This window comes from Pseudopipra pipra, chromosome 1 (genome assembly GCF_036250125.1).
Source record: "Pseudopipra pipra isolate bDixPip1 chromosome 1, bDixPip1.hap1, whole genome shotgun sequence".
Taxonomy (NCBI): domain Eukaryota; kingdom Metazoa; phylum Chordata; class Aves; order Passeriformes; family Pipridae; genus Pseudopipra; species Pseudopipra pipra.
Window position 1 is genome coordinate 98,469,108 of NC_087549.1, and position 23,961 is coordinate 98,493,068.

The following is a 23,961-nucleotide window of genomic DNA, read 5'->3' on the forward strand; positions in this document are numbered from 1 at the left end:
GTGGAACACAAAACTGAGTAGCAAATAGCTCTGTTTTAACTTCTGAAACCTTAGTCAAATCATAGACCTGAAATCTACATCAACCAGACATCCCAACATCACCCATCACACAATTAGGCCTCAACTTGAAGAGGTGTAGATGAAGCAACTAAAGTCTAATTACAGTGGGCTGAGAGACTTCTGTGTCTTAACAGCTGCTTTCTCTTCTACATCTCTGACAAAGGTAATTTAGAACACCAAGAAACTGATCATTTTAATGATATGCCTAAAACATTCAGTTAAAAGACTCATAGAAGTGTCCACTTACTTTGCAGAAAGGCCATCTTTCACCCATCTTGTCCATTAAGAAAGCAGTAAAAAAATAAATGGAGAAACAAAAATGAAACTTATGTTAGTTTTGGTTTGCACGTTTTTTTGTTTGGTTTTTTTTTGGTGGTTTTTGTTTTTGTGTGGTGTTTTGTAGAGGGTTGTTTTTTTGGGGGGAGGTTGGGGGTTTTTTTGGTGTATCAACAATACAAACAGCATATTAAAAATACTGCTTATCTTCCTTACTTTCTGTCCTGTGGATCCAAAGCACAGAAAATAACGGTATTGACTGAATAATGTCGTCGAAAAAAGAGTCTGGATAGGAAGAAATAGAACAAGTTTCAGAAACATTTAAGATGCTTAAAATTTTAAATAATAAGCAGATCTGAAAAATAATTTTTTTTAGTCTTAACAATGACAATATATCCTTTTTGCTATTTCTGAGTGACCTTGAAAGCCAACTGAACTGCTCCAAACAACATGAACTTTTTGAACAAAAGGAAAACTAATCCTCAAGCTAAGAAAAAGGATTAGGAGTATTCTAAAAACTGGCCATTTAGATATGTATGATATTAGTGCATAATGCAACTTCTTGGAACTTGTGCATGATTTGATTATGTTACATTTCAAAATATACACACTTCTAGGCATTACAGTTTAATGTTCTGTCCTTGATCTGCTACAAATGCTTGCAGACCCCATGGAATTAAGAAGTCTGGCACTTTTTTTTTAATCTATAATGAATTCCTATTGTCCCTTTTTTGTTATTGTAATTTTTCAAAATGAAAAGAGTTCACGGTAGCCTAAATAGCATTTAGTACAAAGTAAATATAAATTAACTTTTAATCATAGTTTTTTACAGAATATCCAAAGCACTGTTTCAAATACTGGAGATACCCAGCATCTGCTTAAGTCAACTCTGTTCAGTGGTACTAGTGAAAGACATTGTGAAGATAAATCATTCCACTGAATAAGTTCAATATCAAATGCTGGCAAAGCCATTACTTTCTTTTTTTATAAGAAATAGCAACAAAAAAATGCCATGGCAAAATGACCTTCCAGAGGTAAAATATGCTATGTGGAAGTAATCTACATAGCTTAAATATTACTCATGTCCATAGCTCCAGTACTACAGCCAGCTTACACTGTCACCATCATTCTTTCGCTAATCCTAGTATCCTCTAAGAATGTAACTAGGAACATTAAATCAACAGCAGCCAACACTTGCTGAGGACAGGGCTGGATATTCTCTTCCCATCCCTCTTTTGCTTACTTTCTTTGATTATCTGTCAGTGTGATTCCCTGTGCAGACACCTTGAAATGGACAACGGTTGAGACAGGAGAAGGATCTTGCATCAGTGTCAAGCTCAAGGCTTTCTGTACTGCCTGGTAGCCTGTGAGGGATTCCATCTCCACTGAATTCAGGTACCATACATTACATGCTGTAACGAAAGAGGGGAAAGGCTTTAAAGGGTCATAGGCATTTTGCTCTCCCTATTACCCATAGATCCTGAAATTTAAATAAATACAAGACATTACCAGAGAGTACCTTTGTAGGGACTACTGGAGCAAAGGCTTTCCCGAGGGGAAAGAAGGGGAATATTTTGCTTTTAAGTTCAAATACATCAGCCAATTAGAAAATACACATTCGCAGCATACGTTCAAACATTTTTTAGTTTCAAATAGTATTTAAACTATATTCAAAGGAAACTATTCACTTGTTTGACAAGGCAAGAATGTTTTCACCCCAGAAAGAATTGAGATTTGTTGCAAAGCTCACTTCTCATTAATTTCATAGTGTTTTTTATGTTTAGTGATTTCAGGGCAAACAAAACACTGATAAAAATTACTGACATATATTTTTAGGCCTATTCTTTGCTTCAGCATGTGCTTACTTCTAAAAGAACTATTTGTCTCCCAGAGATAATAGTAACTTCTGACATATCTCCATAAAATAGATGTTCATTGGTTTCTAAGGCTACCAAACAGTTACTTTTTTGACCTAGTTTAATATCAAATCTGCAGTGAGCACTAGGAAAAAATGTACTAATCTTACATAGAATTATACAGTAGTACTATAGTACTGTATAATACTACATAGTACACCACTATCTAACATTGTGCAGTACAACTTACTATTATATAGTACTAATAGAATTATTCACATGCTTATTTTGGGACTGTGGTATGAAGTCAAATTTCAAACAGATTAAGAACAAGCAAGAATGATTATACACATCCATAGCTAAACACTGGTACCAACAGATTTTGTGTTTGGTAAAAACATCTGTGTCGGTATCCAGGACAGAATTTACAACTGGCAGCTGACAGGTACAAATTACCATGCTAATATTTCATTTGTTTAGCAGTTTAGCTTGGCTTGCCAACATTATGAAAGCAAAGATCAAATTAAATCTAATGGCTTCTCTTTTCATATGGCTATTCTGTAATCAAGACTTAAGCTTTCTCCTATTATTATCTCCATATAGAGCTAGACGTTGGCACTTTCGAAACAACCGAGTAATCACACAGTTAAAGACTGCATAAGCCTAAGTTTTATTCCAGCATGATAATCAGCCCAGTAACTTCAAGCTCTGAAGTCTATCAGTGAAAGAAGGGATCATGAGATTTATTTGATTTGCAAGGGTGAGATTTCCAAAATATATTTGCACATGGGTGTGATGGTCTCAATAACTTTCGTTTGAATCAATGCACAGAGGGATTCAAGATGATGAGTAGCAACCCGAAACTGTAAATAACATTCCAAACCATAAGCTCTCCTCACCTCACTACTGTCTATGGTTGATACAGATCTAAAGCTCTTCATTATTCTGTGAGTCCTTCCCACCACAGGAAGCTTCCCTTCTTTCACAGTCACACACATCACCACTTCTGTGACCTCAAGAGTCCCTCTTCTGCCACACAGTGCATTGGTGTCAAAAGACTCTATTCAGGTTTTGTTTCTAAATGAAATCACCAAGCATTTTATCTAGACCACCCTCAATGTGATAATTCAAAAAGCAGTTACCAAATACAGTAGATTACTTCTGTAGCACAAAAAATAATAAATGGAACCTTTTCCAAAAGTGTTGGAAAGTGCAAAGATTGCCAGCTTAAAACGGAGATTATGGGAAAGGCTGAAAAATTTCTCATTTAAGTACATTAAGCATGGTCTAACAAAGTATTTAATGCAGCTGTGCTGCAATGTTGCTGCTCTCGGTCTTTCACACATGGCATTTTGGAGCACGTTTGTGCCACCAGCAACAGCTTAACAATGCTGCTTCTAGACTGGCAATGTGATTTGTTTAGAATGCTTAGTCCCCTGACTGTATCAGTGGAAACAGAAATGAAGAACTGTGATTTATTTGCTGCAGAAGATTTTGTTGCTGAACAGGAAGTCTGTTCTAGGGAAAAGCCTCTTATCTGTATGGTTTCTAGTCTTCAACTGTCACTCTCCAAGAAGCAAAGGATTGCTAGTCGGCTCCTGCATTTAGATCATAACTGGAAATGCTCATTAGGTTTTTCAGACAGCTATAAAAAATAATCATTCTAGGAGAACACGTAATATTTTGCATGTGGAGTGGGAGAAGGGTAGGGTAAAGAAGGGCAGGGAGAAAGTGTATCTGCTTTGAAGTTTCTTTGAAAGGACGAAATGTACAAGTTTCTGGTTTGCACTTCAGTGTTGAACTCCACCAGCTAAATGTCTCTATGACTGAAAAGAGACTGTTGAAACATGGAAAATCAGTGGGAAATGATGTATCAGGGCAAAATAAAAACCGAACACCTGATAATCCTAGCTTATTTATCTATTCAGGTTCCAGACCCTTGTTTAAAAATGAAAATAACAACAAAACAGGTTAAAACCAAATGTACTAAGCACCCCAAATGATCCATGATATGACAGCTCCCATATGACTACTGCCCCAGTTGAAGGAAGAATTATTTCTTTTTCTTTGAAAAGCATTGTCTGAGCAAGGAGAAACCAATATTTTTTCTATATTGTCCACAAGAAACCCCAACCAGTGAGCCAACATGTGCTCACTCCCAGCACAGCCTCGCAAAGACATGCTATTGCCTCAGCCACACATGCCTGCTCAATTACAGCACTTGAAGTAGTACTTCCCATTTTTAAGTCAAAGCAGATTGCTGCACAAGCAAGAAGCAACATTCTCTCCAGAGCTGCTCAGCTTGGCAACCGCCTCCTTCACAAGTGCTCTAAAATAGGTGAGGGCCATGAGGCAGCATTCTTAGAAAGGCATGCTTGGCCACAACACTCACTTGTGGCTCCAGTAGTAGACTAAACTCAAAGGAGAGTGGTAAATGTAGTGTATTCCCATGATCTAACGGCATTAATTGGGTGGATAGATAGATCCTAGGGAGAATTCACAGCAGCCTGAAAACCAGGGACCATGGGAGGGCATGGACAGGATTCCCTGGGCATGCCCACTGTATAGTGGAATAACACAATAGCTGCATTTCTTCTAAGGACGGCCTTAAGGTTACTAAGAGGTACTCAGAGCAATATCCAATATAGTGAGTTAGGATGCCACCACACTTCTTCATACAGGTTGTTTAACTAGCTCTCTCTGGATCAGCTGTACACAAACAAAGCAGATAAGAAGCAGAGCTGCCCCTACACAGCTGCTGCTAATACCTCCATCTGAGAGTGATACAGATGGTACCAATGCATAGCATCACATTGTTTGGAGGTAGTCTGGTCAGGGTTCTTTTGTCACATCAATAATCTCATTGTAAGACAAATTAACTTGCCAGAATGGGTGCTGCAGTATGCATGAGAATCCATAAAACAGCATCCAATGGGAAAGACACAGGATATTTTGTAACAACACGCAGCACAGCACCAAGTGAAGCACAGGGCATTGTTATTTAATATTTTTAGGTTTTTTTCAGATTGATAGAACAGTAAGCATTTTCCAGTGGTACTGTTGACCCCTATTACGAGAACTTAACTTTACTGTACACCTTCCTTAGTTGGCTTTTGCAGACCTCAGACATAGTTCATGAACCTCTGCAACCACAAGTTGAAAATATCCTCTCTAAGATCATCAGTTATGAAAGCAATGTCACTGCTTAAAAGCTGCTGTGCTTGAATAAACCTCTGTATACCTCACAGTCTCATGAAATACATGACTGGAAAGCAAACACATGACTGTAGAACTTAGGAGCTGGTTGCAGAAAACAGAATGAACCTGGTACACATCCACACTGTACCCTTTACACTTCTACACAGCACTCTAAATTTAACTGCTCCCTTTACACATCCTTCAGTCTAGTCCAAGCTTCAGTTTTTCCCAGCCTGTAAGATACAAACTTTGGTGACAGTCAAATGCAAGGAAAAAGTTTAACAGACCTGCACCCTGTTTGAGAAGCTCTGCAGCTGAGTTTGCAGCAGTTTGTGGAGAAGTTTCTGCTATCTCCTCCAAGGGATCTGCAAACAGAAAACACTGTCAGTGTCTTGTATGGACTTCAATCAACAAATCAAAGCATATGGTCAAGTATGAGTTTAGCATTTTTAACTGTGATCTCATCTACTGGACAACCCTTGGCCAGAAACATGAAACAATCTTGTATCTGAAATTATAATCATTTATGTGGGTTTTGTGCTGCATCAGGTTTTTTTGCTTTGAGCACTGCAAGATGCTAAACCTTTATTTCCTGACAATAAAAGACATAACTCCATAGGCATATGCTGCAGGGGCACACATGATGCCACACTGAAACAGTACTTATAGCTATATTCTCTCACTACAACCCAAAAATATTTTAAATAGTGAAATTTTAACTATCTTACTGTATAATTTACACTAATTTATACACAAAGGCTTTGTGTTACCATGATGGAGTCAATTAATTATATTTTGATTCAGAAGATGACAACATAATGCTCCTTTCTTCTTCCTTAAAAAACATCTCAACCTTTAAGACAGCAGTGGAATGTTTGCCTCCCAATTGTTTGTTAAAATTAGTGAGAAAACCATCTACCAGCCTGTTGTTTCAATTATACAAATGCATGTAAAAACATCTCACTTACTGCTTCCTTTAGCATGATGTATGCTAGCTTTGAATATATTCAAATGAGGAAGAGAGCCATAATACAATTTGTGACACTGTTCACATGTCTAGAGTTATAAGAGTTATCCAGATGCTTTAAATACAACAGGCACTGCATTCTGTCATTAACCACAGAAGATCATCTTAAAACATGAGATCAAATTGGATTAAAAACTAAATACAAAATAAAATTTCACTGTGGTATGTTTACTCAGGGCAAGGCAAAAGTTTCAGTCCTGTACCTCTGGCAGAGGGAAGTAGTTTTCCATTTTAGGTGATGAGGGTAAGGAGAACAAGCCCACCTGCCACATTGTTTTCCCACATAAAGAGATCTCTTGTCAGTACTACCATAGCATATTTTTGCACTAAAATGGTTTCATTAATGTATTTGCATAAATCAAATGCTATTTTTGAACACTGATATACAGTCTTTAACAAAAGTTTAAAAAGTTCAGTCAAAAACCACTTGAACATTTAACATTTTAGTAATGCATCTGAGGTTAACTTAATGTGGGAGAATATCAGACAGTTGTGTCTAGATCTAACCATGCATGAGCATAATATAATGTTTAAGTACATTTGTCTTCCTACATGCTAGATTACTGTGTGGATTTCCATGATGTATAGATTTTTATGACTGGAATATCACAGTACTAGTGTGTTCACAACTACATGGTGGATAAGGGTCATCATCAGTAATGAAGAACCACTTTTAAAACACAGCTTGCTTCCCTGAGCATTTTTGCTTAGCTCTCGACTTGTGACACATTCACCTGCCTTCAGACATTGACTTTAAAGCAGAGCTTGCCTGGGTATATCTCTTCTGTACTTTAACAAGCATACCTCTGTCTGGAATGAGGAGCTTGCAGGGCAATGCCAATGGAGTGATGGAATGCTGATACACCAGAGCTGTCAAACTCCCTGTGATCAGAAAAGCAACACATGCACAGTTAACTTGGTGGACAAAAAGAATGCACAAGTTATGTTTGCTTTCAAGTATTTTATAGACCAAGGGCCCCTTCTGCTTCCCTTAAAAAAAAAAAATCTCCTGGTACCAAGAGACCAAGAAGGACCCAAGATCTTCTTGGGTCAACTTTAGCGTATTCATGCTTCCCAATACCATCCTAGTTGGATGATCTTGAACTCATTAATCACAATCATATGCCCCCTTTCCCTGCTTAAATGCACTGCTTAAATCCTAACCTAAATGTCTTTACTTCAAATGGAGAAAGAACAAAAATGCCAAAATACAGTCAGTAGATTCTTTTCAATGCTCTTAACTTCTGCTACATTAAATGTAGTAAAATCTTATTAAGATGATAAGAACACAAGAGGTCACTATTCTATTATGAGGCAGAGAAAGACCGAGGAGTTCTACCCCTTAGCCACCTTCATTGTATAGTGTTCTGTTTAATACACATACCTGTATTCTGTACTTCTAAAAATGTAAAAGATGGTCTGGGTAAATCCCCTTTCATTCAATGCAGCAGTGAGGTACATAACATTCTCTATTAAATTATTCTTTTTTATTCAAAGTCACTTTTGTCATTTTTACTTGGCTTAATTAAAATAATTAAACATTAATAATCCTTGAAATTAGCATGTGAAACTGTACTCTAAGCAGTGAGAGGAAAGCACAGTATTCATCAATCTGTTTGTACAAAAAGCCATCCTTCAATACCATTTACAAACAAGCATCAAACATTATAACCATGTGCTGGAGAAAAATCCCAGCTCAACCAAAACCAACCTCATTTTTACAGTTCATCAAAAATTTCTTCAAAATGGATCACAACACCGATATAGCTCAGCTATCTGATGCAACACTGGCAGTGGTAGACAAGCTTGACTGCTTGAAGCTTGGTCATGTGCATCTGTGCTAGAGCACCCTGTACATCTACTTAAGGTAAATGTGTACAAGGCTCCTGTAACCTTACAATGGGTTCCTACAGAAGTCATCAGGACTCGAGCTAAGTATTCTCTTGTTTGCGCTCCACCCAAGTCAGCACTGGCAAATGCAAACTGTTTCCATTTTCTCTGTCCCTGTGATGCACAGTACTTACCAAAATATGGTTCATTTGGGCATCCTTTCAAGCGTACCCCCTTCTGAGTACATTCAATCAGAAAATGCCTTACAAGTTCATTTGACAAATCTCCAACTGTGTTAAAGAAGAAAGATCATGAAAAGAAGCAATGAACTGACAATTCTCACAAATCAGCAAGTCTTTATGAAGCAGTTTGTCCATATTATGACCAAATGTTTTATATGCAGCACGCGAAGAATACATTAGATCTACTTTGCTGCAAAATTACAAGCTGTAGTAAAAAGGTCATTTTGAGACAAATAAATAAGCAACTAGCTCACTTTAAACAACCAGAGGAAATGGTTTTATATTCCTAAGTGACTGACATCCAAATATACACTGGTGTCCAAAATGTCCAAGCATGGTCACAACTGCAGACGGGAACAGAAATTTGGAAAATGAATGGTTAGAAATTTTGATGCACTTGCCCATTAAAAGAACTCGTAACCAATGTGACCAGAAAGCAGAAGTACAAAGAAATACTCCAATTTCCAGTGACAGTTCTGTTTGCACAACTTTTCCAGATTAAAACAATAGAAGATTTAGCTACATGAAGATAATGATGCCAAGTCTTTCAGTGAATTTTTAAACTTCAAAATATTTGCAGTTTTATGCTAAGTCTCTGCTCCTGAAAACAAACATATTACATGAAACACTCAGGTTTCACTAGATTTGTAAAGACAGTTTTTATCTCTGGAATCTAGAACAAACCAAAATAGTTGGACGTAACGAGGAGATTCAAAGTCCAAGAGACACTGAAAAATTCCCTTGAGTTTTAGCATTCTTTTAAACATAAACATATATATATGTAGACGTATAATTAAGGCAACTTAATTATTTCTTGAAAGATGCATTCACAATATTTCACACCTAACTACAAACTGAATCCCACTCCAAATAATTACAGGGCTCCTTCACAGCAATGGGACAAAGCTATGCAATCATTCAAACCTTAACAAAAGAGCAACAAATGCGAATACCCCCTTTGACTCTGATCTAGCAGGAAACACATCAAGGGTTGATTTTCAGGCTAAAACAGATGCACATATTAATACGGACAGCAGAAACTTCTATACAAGTAAATATTGTAAAGATGGCTCTTTCAAACAGTTTACTGTTGGTCATTATGCTCTCACAAAATTAAAAATAAATGACTACAAGGTATATGGGAAGGGGAAGCCTGGAACAAGAAACCCTGCAGGAAACTGAACAAATTTGTGCCTTCTGGGATGAAACAGTGGATATCAAAAAGGCTAAGTATCACAAAGTAAGAAGTGGAAGAATGCTACAGTCTTACTACTACTTGCCTGTGGTACTACCAACATAAACTCTTAAAGGCTAGCAGGGTTTGAACTTTCATGTCTTTCTGTACTTATTGCAACTATCACCACCCTCCTGTTGTCTTTGTGACATGGAAGTGGTTCTGCTGATGTTTACTGGCAATAAAAAGAAGGACTACATGGCAAATTGTTATTAAAAGTTGTTTCAAGATACCAGATTGAAACAGAATTTGAAAGTGTTACTGTAATAGAGGTGCGCTGCTATCCTAGCCTCAGAGAAAGCAAACCCAAACCCAAAAAAACCAAACCAACAGCCAACCAACCAACCAAAACAGACAAAACCACGTTTCCATAACAACAACCCTAAGAATCATTGCTTTCCAATGATCTCTGTTGTTTGGCTCACCAGACAGCATGTACTAATGAAACACAATGAGCTTTGTAAAAGAAAAACAGTAGAAACAAAAATAACCCCACTACCTCTGCAGTAGCACAAATGGAACCAAGAACACTACAGATACTGGAGGCTGAGTTTCCATACATCGATTAATGATTTCTATACATTCTTCTCATTTTACCTTTCACAACCATCAGGCACATGGAGGCACTGAAGCCAGCAGAGTGGGTATATGTCACCACTTCTTTTAAACAATTACCACCTTTCCTTAGGGAACCACCTCAGATTTGTATCTTAAGTAGAACTGTCTGAAAACAGAACTTTGGGGTCAAAAATATTCAACCCTCCAGCCAAGCGAAAGCTTGACATGGTGGTCTGTGAATCAAATGCAGGGAGGATTAATTGCTGAGATGATAATAATTTTGTATTAGGTTGAGAAGGTACAACACATGCACAGCCACAATGAATAGATTTACACATCACGGTGAAACTGTATAGTACAACAGGCATCTTATTCAGTCTCATTCAACAAGGTACCAAATGTAGCCTGCAATTCAAATTGCACTTATGAGATGAGGAGAAGATTCCAACAGATTATTACCTAGTAATAAGGACTTCCTACTATGTATGGCTTGTTTAATAATATATGAAAGCCCTTAATTACCTTTCTTTAACTGCAGCACAGAAGGAGGTGGTGTTGCAACTTTCATTGCTAGCCCATAGGCTCCCCGGAAAGAATGACTGTCTCGAACAATGAATGACCCAGGTTCCTTGTCCTTGAGAACAGCAATGGCTGCAAGGAGTTCCAGGAAAGAGAGAGAGAAAAACAGTTCAAGTACAATGCACAGACTCAAAACGTACAGAAGTGCAAATCTATATTTAATATAAGATTAAAGGAAATAAGATGCTTTTCTCTGTCCTAATTGCTGTAGAACAGAATACAGTCAAGCATATTTGGGGGACCCAAGTGGAAACACCTTGTCCAAATTTCACAGATACTTCTTTCAAAGAAGCCTGAAGTACAGATCCCTACTGATTTTTAAACTGAGAAGGGTGCTAAGGTCCCACCAGGATTCCTACAACCAGTGCAAGAGCAAGTTGATTTCTGTTTAGATTTTGTCAGCTTGTTAAAAGTGTTACAGACTGCATAGCTCTCTGTAATTCCCACGGTAACTAGACAGCACTGTTTTTCACTTCCTATTCAGCTTCAATGGGCAGAACAGATTTGTTTTCATCCACCACCGAGTTTCCGTCTCTGCAAAGCAGTCTCACTCCCTTAGTAGTTTTAAAGGAAAGGAAGGGAGGTAACTGAATATTTTGCTCTTTCACTGTCCAAGCATTGAAATATTTTACATCTATATTCTGGGATCTCTTCTGCAAGTGTGATATGAAGATCTCCCCAGGAGGAACCACTTGCAGTTGCTTTGCATGAGTCTGCTGCAGACTTTGAAATCTAGTCGCCCAAAATTTTAAACTTATTTTGAAAACAGACAAAAAGTTAATCTAAAGACTCATCTTAATAAAACCTTTGTACTTTGCTTTCCCACTCTCCCAACTTTTTAGCAATACTTGTGTTTGTTTCAAGAATTTCTTAGGATCAGAAAGCCTTCAGAGAAACCCTAGAAAAAGCCCAAATTTGACCTTGGACTCCAAAATTGTCTGTTTACACAGAACATGGATATTATGCATATGGGGCACGAAGCCATATTTTCCAAGGCCTGAGCAATGATTACATCATAAATACATATATTTTTTCCATAAAAAAAGGGCAAGTAACAAAAAAAAACCTGAGAAAATGCAGACATAATTGTTTCTTCTGTTAAAGCAAGTAAAGCAGACATATGTACACTCTGTTCTATTCATCTGTCAGATGGCAAAAGAAAAAACTTTTTTTCACAACACCATGTATTGAGAGGATGATAATGAATATGTAAAACCTTGCAATTCAGCAGTATTCACATAATACTTCTAAATACACAGAAATACTCTATCACATGAACATTCTATTAAACACAGAAAAAAATAACAAATGCTCCTCCTCCTCAGCAACAGTATCTTAAAACACTTTTCAAAAGGAATTTTACTTCAAAAAGAGGCATATTAAAAGACTGGGAAAATTTTCACCTCATTTGTTCAAGCAGTTAAGATTTAAAATTCCTTCATTATCTACTTCTCTCCCTAGACACGCATCAAGTCAGAAATATTTTTCTGTACTTTTACAGACTCATTTCTCATTATGAGTGGTGAACAGATAAGAGAAAGAGGATTGGAGTGAAAGGACCACTAAACCATCATCCAAAAATGAATTAATGTTCTGTTTTCTATGATCTTTATTCCACTGAGCGTGTATTTAGCACTACAGAACAACATTCTCACCATCTGAGAACCTAGTAACTAGACAGACATAGCAATTCATTGTTTGCCAATAGCTGAAGTTCACAGTGTTTTGCTTTAGTATGAACATCTTTCTCAATGCAGAACTAATTAGTAGTTTTTCCTTTCTGACAAGTCCATTTTAAAAATTGTAGTTTAAGATCCTGCCATAACTCATTAATCACAATTCAGTATAGCTTAATATTCAGTATGAACACAAGCACCATCAGACCAATTGCATTTGCAAAGCATCCAGCATGCTTCTTTATGCACTGTTTCAGGGACAAGATGGAAGTTCATAGCATCACAGAATCACAGAACGGCCTGGGTTGGAACGGACCTTAAAGATCACACACTTCCAACACTCCAGTTGTGGACAGGGACATCTTTCATCAGATCAGAGCCCCATCCAACCTGGCCTTAAACACCTCCATGGATGGGGCAGCCACAACTTCTTTGGGCAGCCTGTTCCATTGTCTCTCCACTCTCAGAGTAAAGAATTTTTTTCTAATATCTAATTTAAACCTACTTTCAGTTTGAAACCATTTCCCCTTGTTCTGTCATTACATGTTCTTGTAAAAAGTCCCTCTCCATCTTTCTTGTCGGCTCCTTTCAGGTACTGGAAGGCTGCAATTAGGTCACTCTGAAACCTTCTCTTTTCCAGGCTGAACAAGCCAAATTCTCTTAGCCTTTCCTCAAAGGAGAGGTGCTCCGTCCCTCTAATTAACCTGGTGGCCCTGCTCTGTACGCACTCTGACAGCTCTCTGTTCTTCCTGTATGCTGGATGCAGTACTCAAGGTGCTTGTAAGTATACATTTTCACACAGGTAATAAAAGCTTTCTTCAGCTCATTCAATAATACATCTACATATAAATGTACTGTATCTGCACTGTACATCAAAAAGATGTTGTTCCGTGGAAGTGTTATTTCATGACCTTCGAGAAATTATTTACGTCACCTGCAGCTGACAACTGAAATTCAGGCTACAGAAGGACTCGTAGATGAGGATGCTTTTGTGATGACTTCTAGCTAATAAATTATTCTGAGGTCATGCCAGAACAGCACAAATACTCAAAAGGTTTCTGAGAGCAGACAGTTCTTTGGTATTGCTTCATGCTTATCTGCCATTCCAAAATCTGGAGCTTCTCAGTAAAGGATATTTGCAGCAGCTACCACAGGTAGATCTGAATTACTTCATAGTTCATTCAGTTAGGCTAATAATTTGATTAACTGATAATCTGATTAACTGGATATTTTTTAAGGACTATTTGACTGTCGCCCTCCACACTCAAATTCAGCCTTTCAACCAATGAAATTAAGTGAGGTTGTCTGTGGCCCTTCTAGGTTTTATATTTCTTTTAAACATCAGGGATGTATCAAAAAAACTTAACGAGATTTCATCAAATAGCTTTTCTGTGAATGGATATACCAGAATATATATCAGTTGATATACCTTGTTCTCGTGAAATATCGGGTTTATACCAGAACTTGGATGTGTCCTGAACAAATTTTACGGTCACATGTTTATCAATTGTGTTTTCTGTAAAATAAAAGGGGAAAATGTCAAGATATCTTTTAAATATAAAAGCCTTTTTACTTTTCTTTCTAACATCCGATCACCCTAATTACTCAAAAATCTCATCATTAGGACAATTTAAAGACACTGAGCTGTTTTAGAACCAGGAAATACATAAGATACACTACACTAAGATTCTGAAAGTATGTCTGAAGCTTCATTTTGCAAAATCCACAAAATATTAAAAACTCTTATAAAACTGTATTAAATACACACTTCTCAACAGGGTCCAGTGAACACACATCTACATTTTTAACTAGTAGTGGCACAAGTCTAAAAGGGGCAGAGAGAAGCCAACCCTTTTTAAAGGAAATTGGATTCCACATTACTCACTTGCAGTTTGGCAGTTGAATAGGCAAGTTGCTCTTAGCTGATAATCTAGGAAGTGCAGGAAGAACTCTGCATCCTTGTTTTCTGAATAATACATCCAAAGACAGTGAACTGGCACTACTTACTGCAAACATTCAAGTCCTCTGCGCCATTTTCATTCCACCGCTTTTTTTTCCCTCTATTTTTTTCTTTCTCTCTTCCACTTTTAAAATCTCCTAAATGCTTTTTATAAACTCATATAAAACCTGATGTATTTTGCATTTCTCTGATGCAGAACTTACCTGGCACAGGGGAAGGGCTTAACATCTTTGAGAAATCTGGGAGGACGTTTGGGAAGGGAATGCTGATTGTGCTTCCACTGTGAGGGCTAGAGAAGCCACTTGAAGAAGGTGACACGGAGGCAAAGAAACGTTCTCCTTCAGAGGACCTCTTCTTCTCTGGAAGAGGCGGCTGAGCACGTACGTTCCCTCCATGGTGCTGCTGAACTGCACTGTTCTGGCTATTGTGTCTAGAGGTCACTCTAATAAAGTTTTGTGTCAAAAAGCCACTCTCCTCAGCACCTGCCACTGATGAGCTCAGGGTTTTAGGAGAGGTGCTAGCATTGGCTATGCAAGTAGCTTGTGTCTCCTCTCCAGGAGAGCTACTGCTTTTGACAGCCCCACTGTAGCTCAGGTAGGCACGGGCACTGCTACTGATAGTATGTTCTTGCTGTGGTTCTGCTGGTGAATTCTCCAGGTTGCTCAGGGTGACCACTTGCAGTCCTGGAGTTTGGAAATGAGACAAGAGAGAGACATCTTGCATAGCGTTTGAAAATTCAGAGGGCACAAGGTAACCTCCTGGCTGCCTGGTGTTTCCCATTGAAAACTGAGGTGATAGGGAAGCTTTAGGGCTGCTTTCAAGCCAAAGGCGTTCTGTTGCAGGAGAGCTGTCAAAAAAATAAAAAGTCAAAAATTGAACATAAAAATAAAACAACAGCCAAGTCATTCCTTTAAAAGGTCACTGTACAACCCATACTTCAGCAATCATTGAAAGCAATGAAACACCACACCCAGGACAATACCTCAGAGTGCTCTTTGAAAATATGCTGGATCAAGGGATCCATTCTCACCCTGACACTCATTTCTTCAGTGTAGGTTACTATGTTCTACTTATCTCACCCTCCACCTAACCATGTTGATGGGATAGTTTCTGAGTTTGCACCATGGAACAGTCCATCAAATCAATGACAGTTAAAGATACTTCTCCTTCTCCCTGTTTGAGAGGGTTACTTTTAATATGAATGAGTTTAGTGAAGCTGTTCGCAGCATTGCTTCACATACAGTGGTCTTGGTGAGCTAAAGTTCTACCTGGAAAAGGGCAGTAGGAGGCAAGAATTTCTTATGCCAAAGCTGCCATCAAAGGTAGAGGTTTACAGAAGGAACCTGACATGCTCAAATCAGTTCCTACATGCAGAGTGTCTTTTGCTCACAAAAAAAAAAAAAAAAAAAAAAAAGAAAAAATGGGCTAAGGAGGTAGCTGTGCACCATCACACAATAAATTAATAACTATTATAAAAACAGAGTTCACAAGGTCCATCGCAGACCAGGTTGCTTTTAATACAATTTATATTTTAAAAAAGAGGCAGGTCCGGCTGTTGATTTATTCGACAATGGAATAATTTTGATTTATAGAATTAGAATTAAATATTTCAACAGTAAACATTAGATTTTTCTACTGGGTAGCCATTCTACCTATTCAAGTGAAAAATAAACAAAAATTCCTTCTAAACAAGAGAAACTAAGCTTCTGATGAAATCATCTGATAAAAGTTTGTCTCCCTGCTTCTAAAAATGTATGTCCTTAGACTGCAGCTGGAAAATATTACTAATATAAAATCTAGAGGGAGCAAACTCATCATGAAATGCAAGGGGGAAAGAGCTGACATAAGATATATATTAAAAAGAAAAGGATATTTAATTAAAAGGGAACTGTGGGCATGGACGCCAGTAGATTTGAACGGCTCAAAGTAGAAGGGCCATAAAGAAATGGAAGGGAAGCAAATGGAAGAAGACATCACTGCAAGAAGAAAAAACTCTACAGCTGTAGCTATCTGCTAGATTAAATGAAAAATGACAGAAAAAATACTTTGAAAGAAAGGAACAAAATTTTCTCGATAAAGTCTGAAGCAGGTATGTAAACTTGATAATAAATGCATTGCCTGACAAGCTTTTAATATGTATCCACTTATTTGTTTCATTGCATCCTCTGCAGCAAACAGCAACATACTTTGTTCAGTGTTATGATTCACATTCGTAGTCACAAAACCAAAACATTCTTTTACAGTCTCAGTACTGGTAGAAAATTGAACCAATTATATTGGAAGATAAATAAAAGATAAATAGGTAACAACATACTTGAAGTACTCACTGAGAGTCTGACACACCAACCAAATACTTACTGAGAAAAAGTAATCAAATAGCCAAGAACAAGAACAGGATAATTAGCCATAAAGGAATGTTATCTCATAGTGATAGAGAAGGTAACCTCATCAGGTTATGCCACCTTGCCTATTAAGTAAATATAGGGCATAACTAATGACTTATGATTATTGTTATGGTGCTCTGAACCTTCAAACAGTAGCCAGGGACTCTTTGTTTGCTGCTTTTTGGCATTTCTCAGCTTATTCTGTAAGCTCCTTTGGACAAGCACTACTTGGTAAATTTATACTATTCAAGCTCTGGTCCAGAGCCCTACAAATTTACCACAATACAATTATAAAATAACAAAATTTCTAAACCTGCTGAGCAGTAGAAAGGGAGTCAGCTATAACTACCAAAACAAACCCACTGACATTTTATTGACTAAAAACGCACGGATTGCAGCAAGAAGAGTGCTCCCTTTCTCTCATATTCCAATGTGAAATTTTATGAAACAGTTTTCAGTAAGCCATTAGAGATGTTGATTAAGCACATAGAAAAACATATATGAGCTTGTGCTAGCATGTAACATAACTGAGCTATAAAATCCTATTTATGTCTTCCTCTGTATCTTCAAAGCTAATTGTGTCCCTGACATAATAAATAATATCTGTGGTATAAATAATATCTGTCCAGCTGGTGGACAACATCTACATTAAATGTCACAAACGAACTCAAAGTCCCTAGACAAACGCTCTGCAATGAAGATGCAATCATAATGTCTTGGCTGGGAACTATAGTTATAAGAACTAAACAAAAAAGTAGGGGAATCTTTTCCTACCTTTCTGCCCCTGGGATAGGACTGTTACTTGAAACAGCACAAGAAGATGCAAAACAGGGTTGAAAGGGGAGATCCATCTGCATGTTGGCCCTCAGCAAAGGATTAGTGCCCACAGTGCTGTCAGACATCACCACACAGTGGTTAGTGGCTTCCGTGTAACTTTGAGATTCTGTGGCAAAGAAAACAAAGCAAAAGCAAATTTAAAAACAACACGCATTTGAAGAGTTTTTGTTTGTTTGAGCACTAACAAGTTATTTCACAAAATTATGTTGATCACTGAAAACATCCAGTAGGTCAAGTGGCATATGGAATAAAGATTACAGAATTGCAACACGAACTGTTTGATCAGTTCTCCAGTATACATTCCCCAGATGAGAACGGACCCACCTGTTCCAAGATGTTTTGCATTCCACAGTCCACAGTGTTAATCAGGTACATCTAGTCAAGCATCCTGTGTGACTATATACACTATCTGCACTTAAACAGCAGAGCGACAGAAAATTGAGTATCCTGGTTCTGGCCCAGGACAGGGTTAATTTTTGCAGTAGCCAGAAGGGGACATGGCTAGGACCTGGAGGTTATTCTATACCACCTCAGGTCATTGCCAGGGGTGGGGGGAAGGGAGTCTCTTCCAGGGAGAAGGGGTTCCTTCCAGTCAAGTAAGCATGGTGGAAGGAGCAGTGGGATGGCACCAGTTCCAAGCCAAAGGGAGTGGTCAGGGTGGCATGGCTGCAGTTGGGTCAGGTAAAGCTCCCCAGTAAGCATTTTTGCACGTGACTCGTTCTCTCTTTTGTACGTTTTTGTTATTAATATTGTTGCTGTTACTGTTCATTTTCTTATCTCATGGCTGTTTCCAGTAAATTTTTCTTATCTAAACCTATGATCTTCACCTTTTCTGACTCTAATTCTCCTCTCCAGCCCACTGCAGAGGGAAGGGGGAGATGGAACGAGTGAGCAGCAGCACGGTTTGGAGAATCTCACAACATTCGGGTATTAATTCAGTCTGCCCATTCAGCCCACTTGCTGAATGAGGCAGGGCATCTGGTGCATGATGGCACAGAACACAATGAGGTACTCACAGCCTTCTTCACATCAGTCTTTACCAGTAAGACAGGCCTTTGGGAACCTCAAGCCCTTGAGACCACAGGAAAAATCTGTATCAAAATGTACCTTCAGTGGAGGAGGACTAAGCAAAGGAGCACTAAAACAAACTGGAAATATTTAAGTCTATTGTAGTCAGATAGGCTGTACACACAAGAGCTGAGGGAGCTGACTGATACCACTTCCAGGCCACTCTCAATAATCTTTAAAAGGTCTCAACGATTGGGAGAGATTCCTAAAGACTGGAAGAGAGCAAGCATCACTCATACCTTCAAGAAAGGTATAAAGCATGATCCAGGGAACTGCAGGCGTGGCTAGCCTAACCTCAGTCTCTGCAAAGGTGATGGAGCAACTAACCCTGGAAACAAATTCCAAACATATGGAAGAACAGAAGATGATTGAGAGTTGTCAGGGTGGATTTATGAAGACGAAATCATGCTTATACACTGAGATAATCTTCTTCAATAAACTGACTGGCTTAGTGGTTAAGGGAAGAGCAGCGGATGTTCTTTATCTTGACTTCAATAAGGCTTTTATCATGGTCTTCCATAACATCCTCATAAACACACTGAGAAAGCAAGGGTTAGGCGAGTGGACAGTGAGATCTACTAAAAACTGGCTGAATGTCTAGGCCTAGAGGCTTACAATCAGCTACACCAAGTCCACTAGAAGGCAAGTCACTAGCATGATACCCCAGGGGCTAACACCAGGACCAATACACTTCAACACCTTCATTAACAACCTGAACGACGGGATAAAGTTTCATCAGCAAGTTTGCAGACAACAGAAAACTGTAAGGAGTGACTTGACAAACCAGATGGTTGAGCTGCCATTTAGAAGTGGGAGAAATGGGCCAAGAGAAATCTTAAGTTCAACAAGGCGAAATCCCAGGCACCAGCACATGTTGGGGGCCAGCTGGCTGGAGACAACACTATGGAGAAGGACCTGGGGGTCCTCAGGGACAGGAAGCTGATCATGAGTCAGCAGTACAACCCCATGGCAAAGGTGATCAACAGTACCCTGGACTGCCTCACAAAGTGTTGCCAGCAGGTCTAGGGAGGTGATCCTTCCTCTCTGCTTAGCATTAATGAGGCCATATATGAAGCTCTGTGCCCATTTATGTGCTCCTCCGTACAAGAGAGATAGGGACTTGCTTGAGCAAGTCCAGTGCAAAGTCTCAAAGATGCCTGAACTGTCACTGGGACTGGAACATCTTTTATAGAAGCAAGGGTTGAGAGAGCTGCGACTGTTCAGACTTGAGAAGGCTCAGGGGTATATTATCACTGACTGTAAAAACCTGATGGAAAGGAATGAATGCGCATGAGCCAGTCTTCTCACTCTTCTGCTCACATGAGGAGAAAAGGACAGAACTGAGGTTGACAGCACAAGGTTTAGTTACCTGTTGTGCTCGTTTTGGCTGGGATAGCGTTAACTTTCTTCACAGTGGCAAGTATGGGGCTATGTTTTGGATTTGTGCTAAACACAGGGTTGATAATATAGAGATGTTTCTGTTACTGCTGGGCAGGGCTTACGCAGACCCAAGGCCTTTTGTGCTTTTTATACTGCCATGCTGGTAAGGAAGTTTGAGGTACATGGGTGGTTAGGACGAGACACGGTTGGGACAAGTGAGCCAAACTGACCAGAGAGATATTCCAGACCATACAACATCATGGTCAGCATATAAAGTAGGGGGAAGAAGGAGGAAGGGGGCACATTTGGAGCATTGGCATTTGTCCTCCCAAGTTACACATGATGGGGCCCTGCTCTCCTAGGGATGGCTGAATGGCCAACTTCTCCTGGGCCTGCCCAGGGGAAGCACTGAATTAGTTCTTTGTTTTGCTTTGCTTGTGCATGCAGCTTTTGCTTTCCCTATTAAACTGTCTTTATATCAACACATGAGTTTTCTGGTTTTTACCCTTCCAATTCTCTCCCCAGTCCTATGGCTGGGGGAGTGAGTGGTGCTTAGTTGCTGGCTGAGGTCAAACCATGACACCTGTGCAGCTGCAGTTTTCACACGTGAGTTTGTCCACACCACAGAGACACTAATGTAAAGCAACTGTAACCTGTAAATTATTTTCTAATAGCTTGCAAACAGCACCAGAGTAACTGGTTTCTAAACTGATTGGAATCTGAACTACATTCAACTTAATGATACTGGACATAAATACTAAACGATATAGTTAAATAGATGTATTTGGATGAAGAATAATAAGGATGCTATTACTGAAGAGCTTTATACGGCACCAGTTTCATCCTATTCTTTACAGGTACATTTAAATAACCAGTCAAGCTCCAATGAGGATTATATTTTAGTATTCTGGATTAGTAAAAAAAAGTCAACACCTATTCACATAAACCCAGGTTCAACAGCACTACTTTCTACAACACAAAAGGCCATGCACTGATACTACAAATGCCTGAGCATCTGACCTCAACACACATTACTCAACTGGAATCCAATAAGACAATCACAGATGAAACAATATCTAATTACTGTCTCTAGAGTTGATGCACTTTGAAAGACTGGGGGGGGGGGGGGAAGAGAAAATAAAAAACAAACAAAACCCCAAACAAACAAAAAAACCCCTGCAAACAACAACAAAATACAACAAAAACCCAACCAATCAAAAAAAACCAAACCACAAGAAAGTTATTAAACAATTCCATACCTACAAAGAGCTAAGATCACACTAATGCACCTTTTTACACAGAAATCTTTCTAATGTAAAAAGGAGGAAGGCCACTGAAACAAAACTAAACAAATCTTGTTTTCCCTTCAATTCAGGGCAGAACCTGACAGGAGCGTGCAAGGTACTTAAAAGAAATGCCTGAGATAAGAAAATCTGCAAATCAGTGTCCTGACTATAAACCATTTTAATTCCTCACATAGCACACATAAGCACACATACTGTACAGAGCAAACATTTAACTGGATGAGGGAAACAGAAAAGTGCAACACTGTCTTTTACCATACGCATTAATTAACTATATCCACAACAGCCATAAAAGTGAACTTCAAGGAAATACTGCAGAAATGTGTTTGGTGTGAAAAAGCTAGAGAAATCTAAATCTCTGTCTTATCTACTAGATCACCTAAATTACATTCATCCTTGTACTGGTGCAAACAGAGTCAGAAAAGTTGGCTGCATAAACCCATGATTCAGGCCATATTTCTACTAATATGAGTGGTGTTTGTTTAAACACATATATGATACACAAATATTGACTATTTATCCAAGTATTATAAAAACTGATGTCAAGCTTTGAGCAACGATTTCAAGAAAAATATAAAAAGCCAATTAGTTTAATGTAGGTTGGTCAAATTGATGCTGTATGTCTGAAGACTACTGGAGTCTCCTCAAACATCCAAGTTTAACTAGGCTAAAAGGAGACAAATATCCAGAGATCAGCACCTGTAAGACAAAGTATTAAAAGTGCAACTGACATCTCATCTCTGCACATGAACATGCAGATGCTTCCCAATTATACTGCAGGTTGAGATGACTCCATTACAGTATAGGAGAGCTTAATGCAGGCATACGAATTATGATCACAAGCTTAACTCCATATGCTTGCTTGTTTTCAGTGCCTCTGTGTCTGTTCCTCTGATACCAGACTACATAGGGGAGCCTCCGGAATACAATTACCTAGAGCCTGGGGGCAGGAAGGGGAGTGGCACTCCTGAAATAGCTGAAAATCTTCTCCCACTCTAATGCCATCTCAACTACGTGCGTAAGAGTTAATCTAAAGGATAAAAACACCAAATTTCACTCCTTCTTCCACAGCACTTCCTTGAAGAAATGGACCAAGACTTGTTTCTTCTCTGTTTCAGGTGTTGGACTTTTGCTATTACCTTTAGAGCACACTACACTGCATGAGAGAAAGATCGCTGTAATGCTCACAGATGCAGCATTTCTTTTCACCCCCATTTTCACAAGTGTAAAATACTAAACGAAGAGTAGAAGGCCACTGGCAGCCAGGCATGTCATCTGCAGAAAGAATACAAACTCAGTACAACTCTTCCCAGGCTATAAACAAGTATATCTGAAAGGCACTTCCCAAGAAAGCAGCTTTGTTTATATTTCAATTAGAAACAAGTCTGCTGGATATTTCAGCTATGTCCTCTCCATTGTCTGATGCAGAGTCCACACTCAGTGGTCAGCTTTTAACCCTTTACCTCATGGAATCAATAATTCTGCAAACTCTTTGCTTCTACACGCATGGATTTCTACACGCATGGTAAGAACTACCCTGGCATGTTTGATGCAAAGAATTGGTGCTGCTTGGTTCAGGCCCCTACCATGCCATTTATAGCTGTGGAAATATTGAGAATGCAAAAGTGCAGCTCCCTGCTTCAAGAAGTGACATGACAAAGCCAAGATCATTCACGTCTGTGTCTCTTCATGCAGCCAGGTCAGACCTACATTTACTATCACTGCTCATCAACTTTACAGGCAGAACCTGAGAGAGGAACTGGACTCTTTGCACAATACACTATTGAAAAGTGACATTCAGGAACAAAATGAATACTATTGTGCCAACATGCAAGGTAGAAAAATATCCAGCTCACTCTTCTACCTGGCATCAAACTTATAAGTTGCAGGCCTCTTTCAGTCGTAAGCCAAAACTCCTGGATATGCCTAGGACACAGCTATACTTAGTAAAATGTTACAGATTAACCTGAATTTTAATCCACTTAATCTGTCAAAATAAAAAAGTAAAAGGAATTCCATCCAAAAATCTACCAAAAAGACCCCAGAGTGGCCTAACCCACACCATGGTCCAGATAAAAGATAGGCAAAAATACTCCTTTTCCTTTCTTGTAACAGCTGAAGGTAAAAAACACCTCATACCTTTGGAGACAATGGTCCAACAATGGCAGGGAAGTGAAAGCAGTCATTCCATTATCATACCTTTTATTTTAGTAGCTTCTCACACATTTCCAACTACGTAGTCCTTTTTGCGAAAAGATGACATGCATCACATGAGCTTGAAAACTCCAGTCAAGACCCTCAGTTACATCTTTTGGGGAAAGGGAGCTTTAGGTCAGTTTTCCACTGCCAAAACCCTTGGCTGGACACCCCACAACAACTTCAGGCTAGCCTAAAAGCTTAATGGACACAGAAAACCATACTGCTCTAAAGTAAGCCAAAGTAACCAAGCCACTGCCTGCCCTAAACAGTAAGCAGAAGGATAAGAAGCTTTG

At 38.8% G+C, this 23,961-nt stretch overlaps 1 protein-coding gene and 1 long non-coding RNA gene across 16 annotated transcripts in view; one reads left to right on the top strand and one right to left on the bottom strand.

The window, feature by feature from the left end:
• LOC135420084 (uncharacterized) overlaps nt 1–23,961 on the top strand; it is a 410,960-nt gene that overhangs the window by 365,070 nt on the left and 21,929 nt on the right. The gene's annotated exons all lie outside the window — the stretch shown is intronic.
• The window catches only part of TNS3 (tensin 3), a 209,409-nt gene that overhangs the window by 3,946 nt on the left and 181,502 nt on the right, over nt 1–23,961 (bottom strand). For all 15 annotated transcript variants that reach the window (XM_064667006.1, XM_064667000.1, XM_064667001.1 and 12 more), the window contains 10 exons: nt 17,655–17,823; nt 14,700–15,343; nt 13,966–14,052; nt 10,804–10,932; nt 8,442–8,537; nt 7,222–7,299; nt 5,678–5,755; nt 1,580–1,748; nt 553–621; nt 308–334 (listed from right to left, as the gene is read on the bottom strand). In XM_064667006.1, the coding sequence (XP_064523076.1) occupies nt 308–334; nt 553–621; nt 1,580–1,748; nt 5,678–5,755; nt 7,222–7,299; nt 8,442–8,537; nt 10,804–10,932; nt 13,966–14,052; nt 14,700–15,343; nt 17,655–17,823 (1,546 nt within the window). The remainder of the gene's footprint in view (nt 1–307; nt 335–552; nt 622–1,579; nt 1,749–5,677; nt 5,756–7,221; nt 7,300–8,441; nt 8,538–10,803; nt 10,933–13,965; nt 14,053–14,699; nt 15,344–17,654; nt 17,824–23,961) is intronic.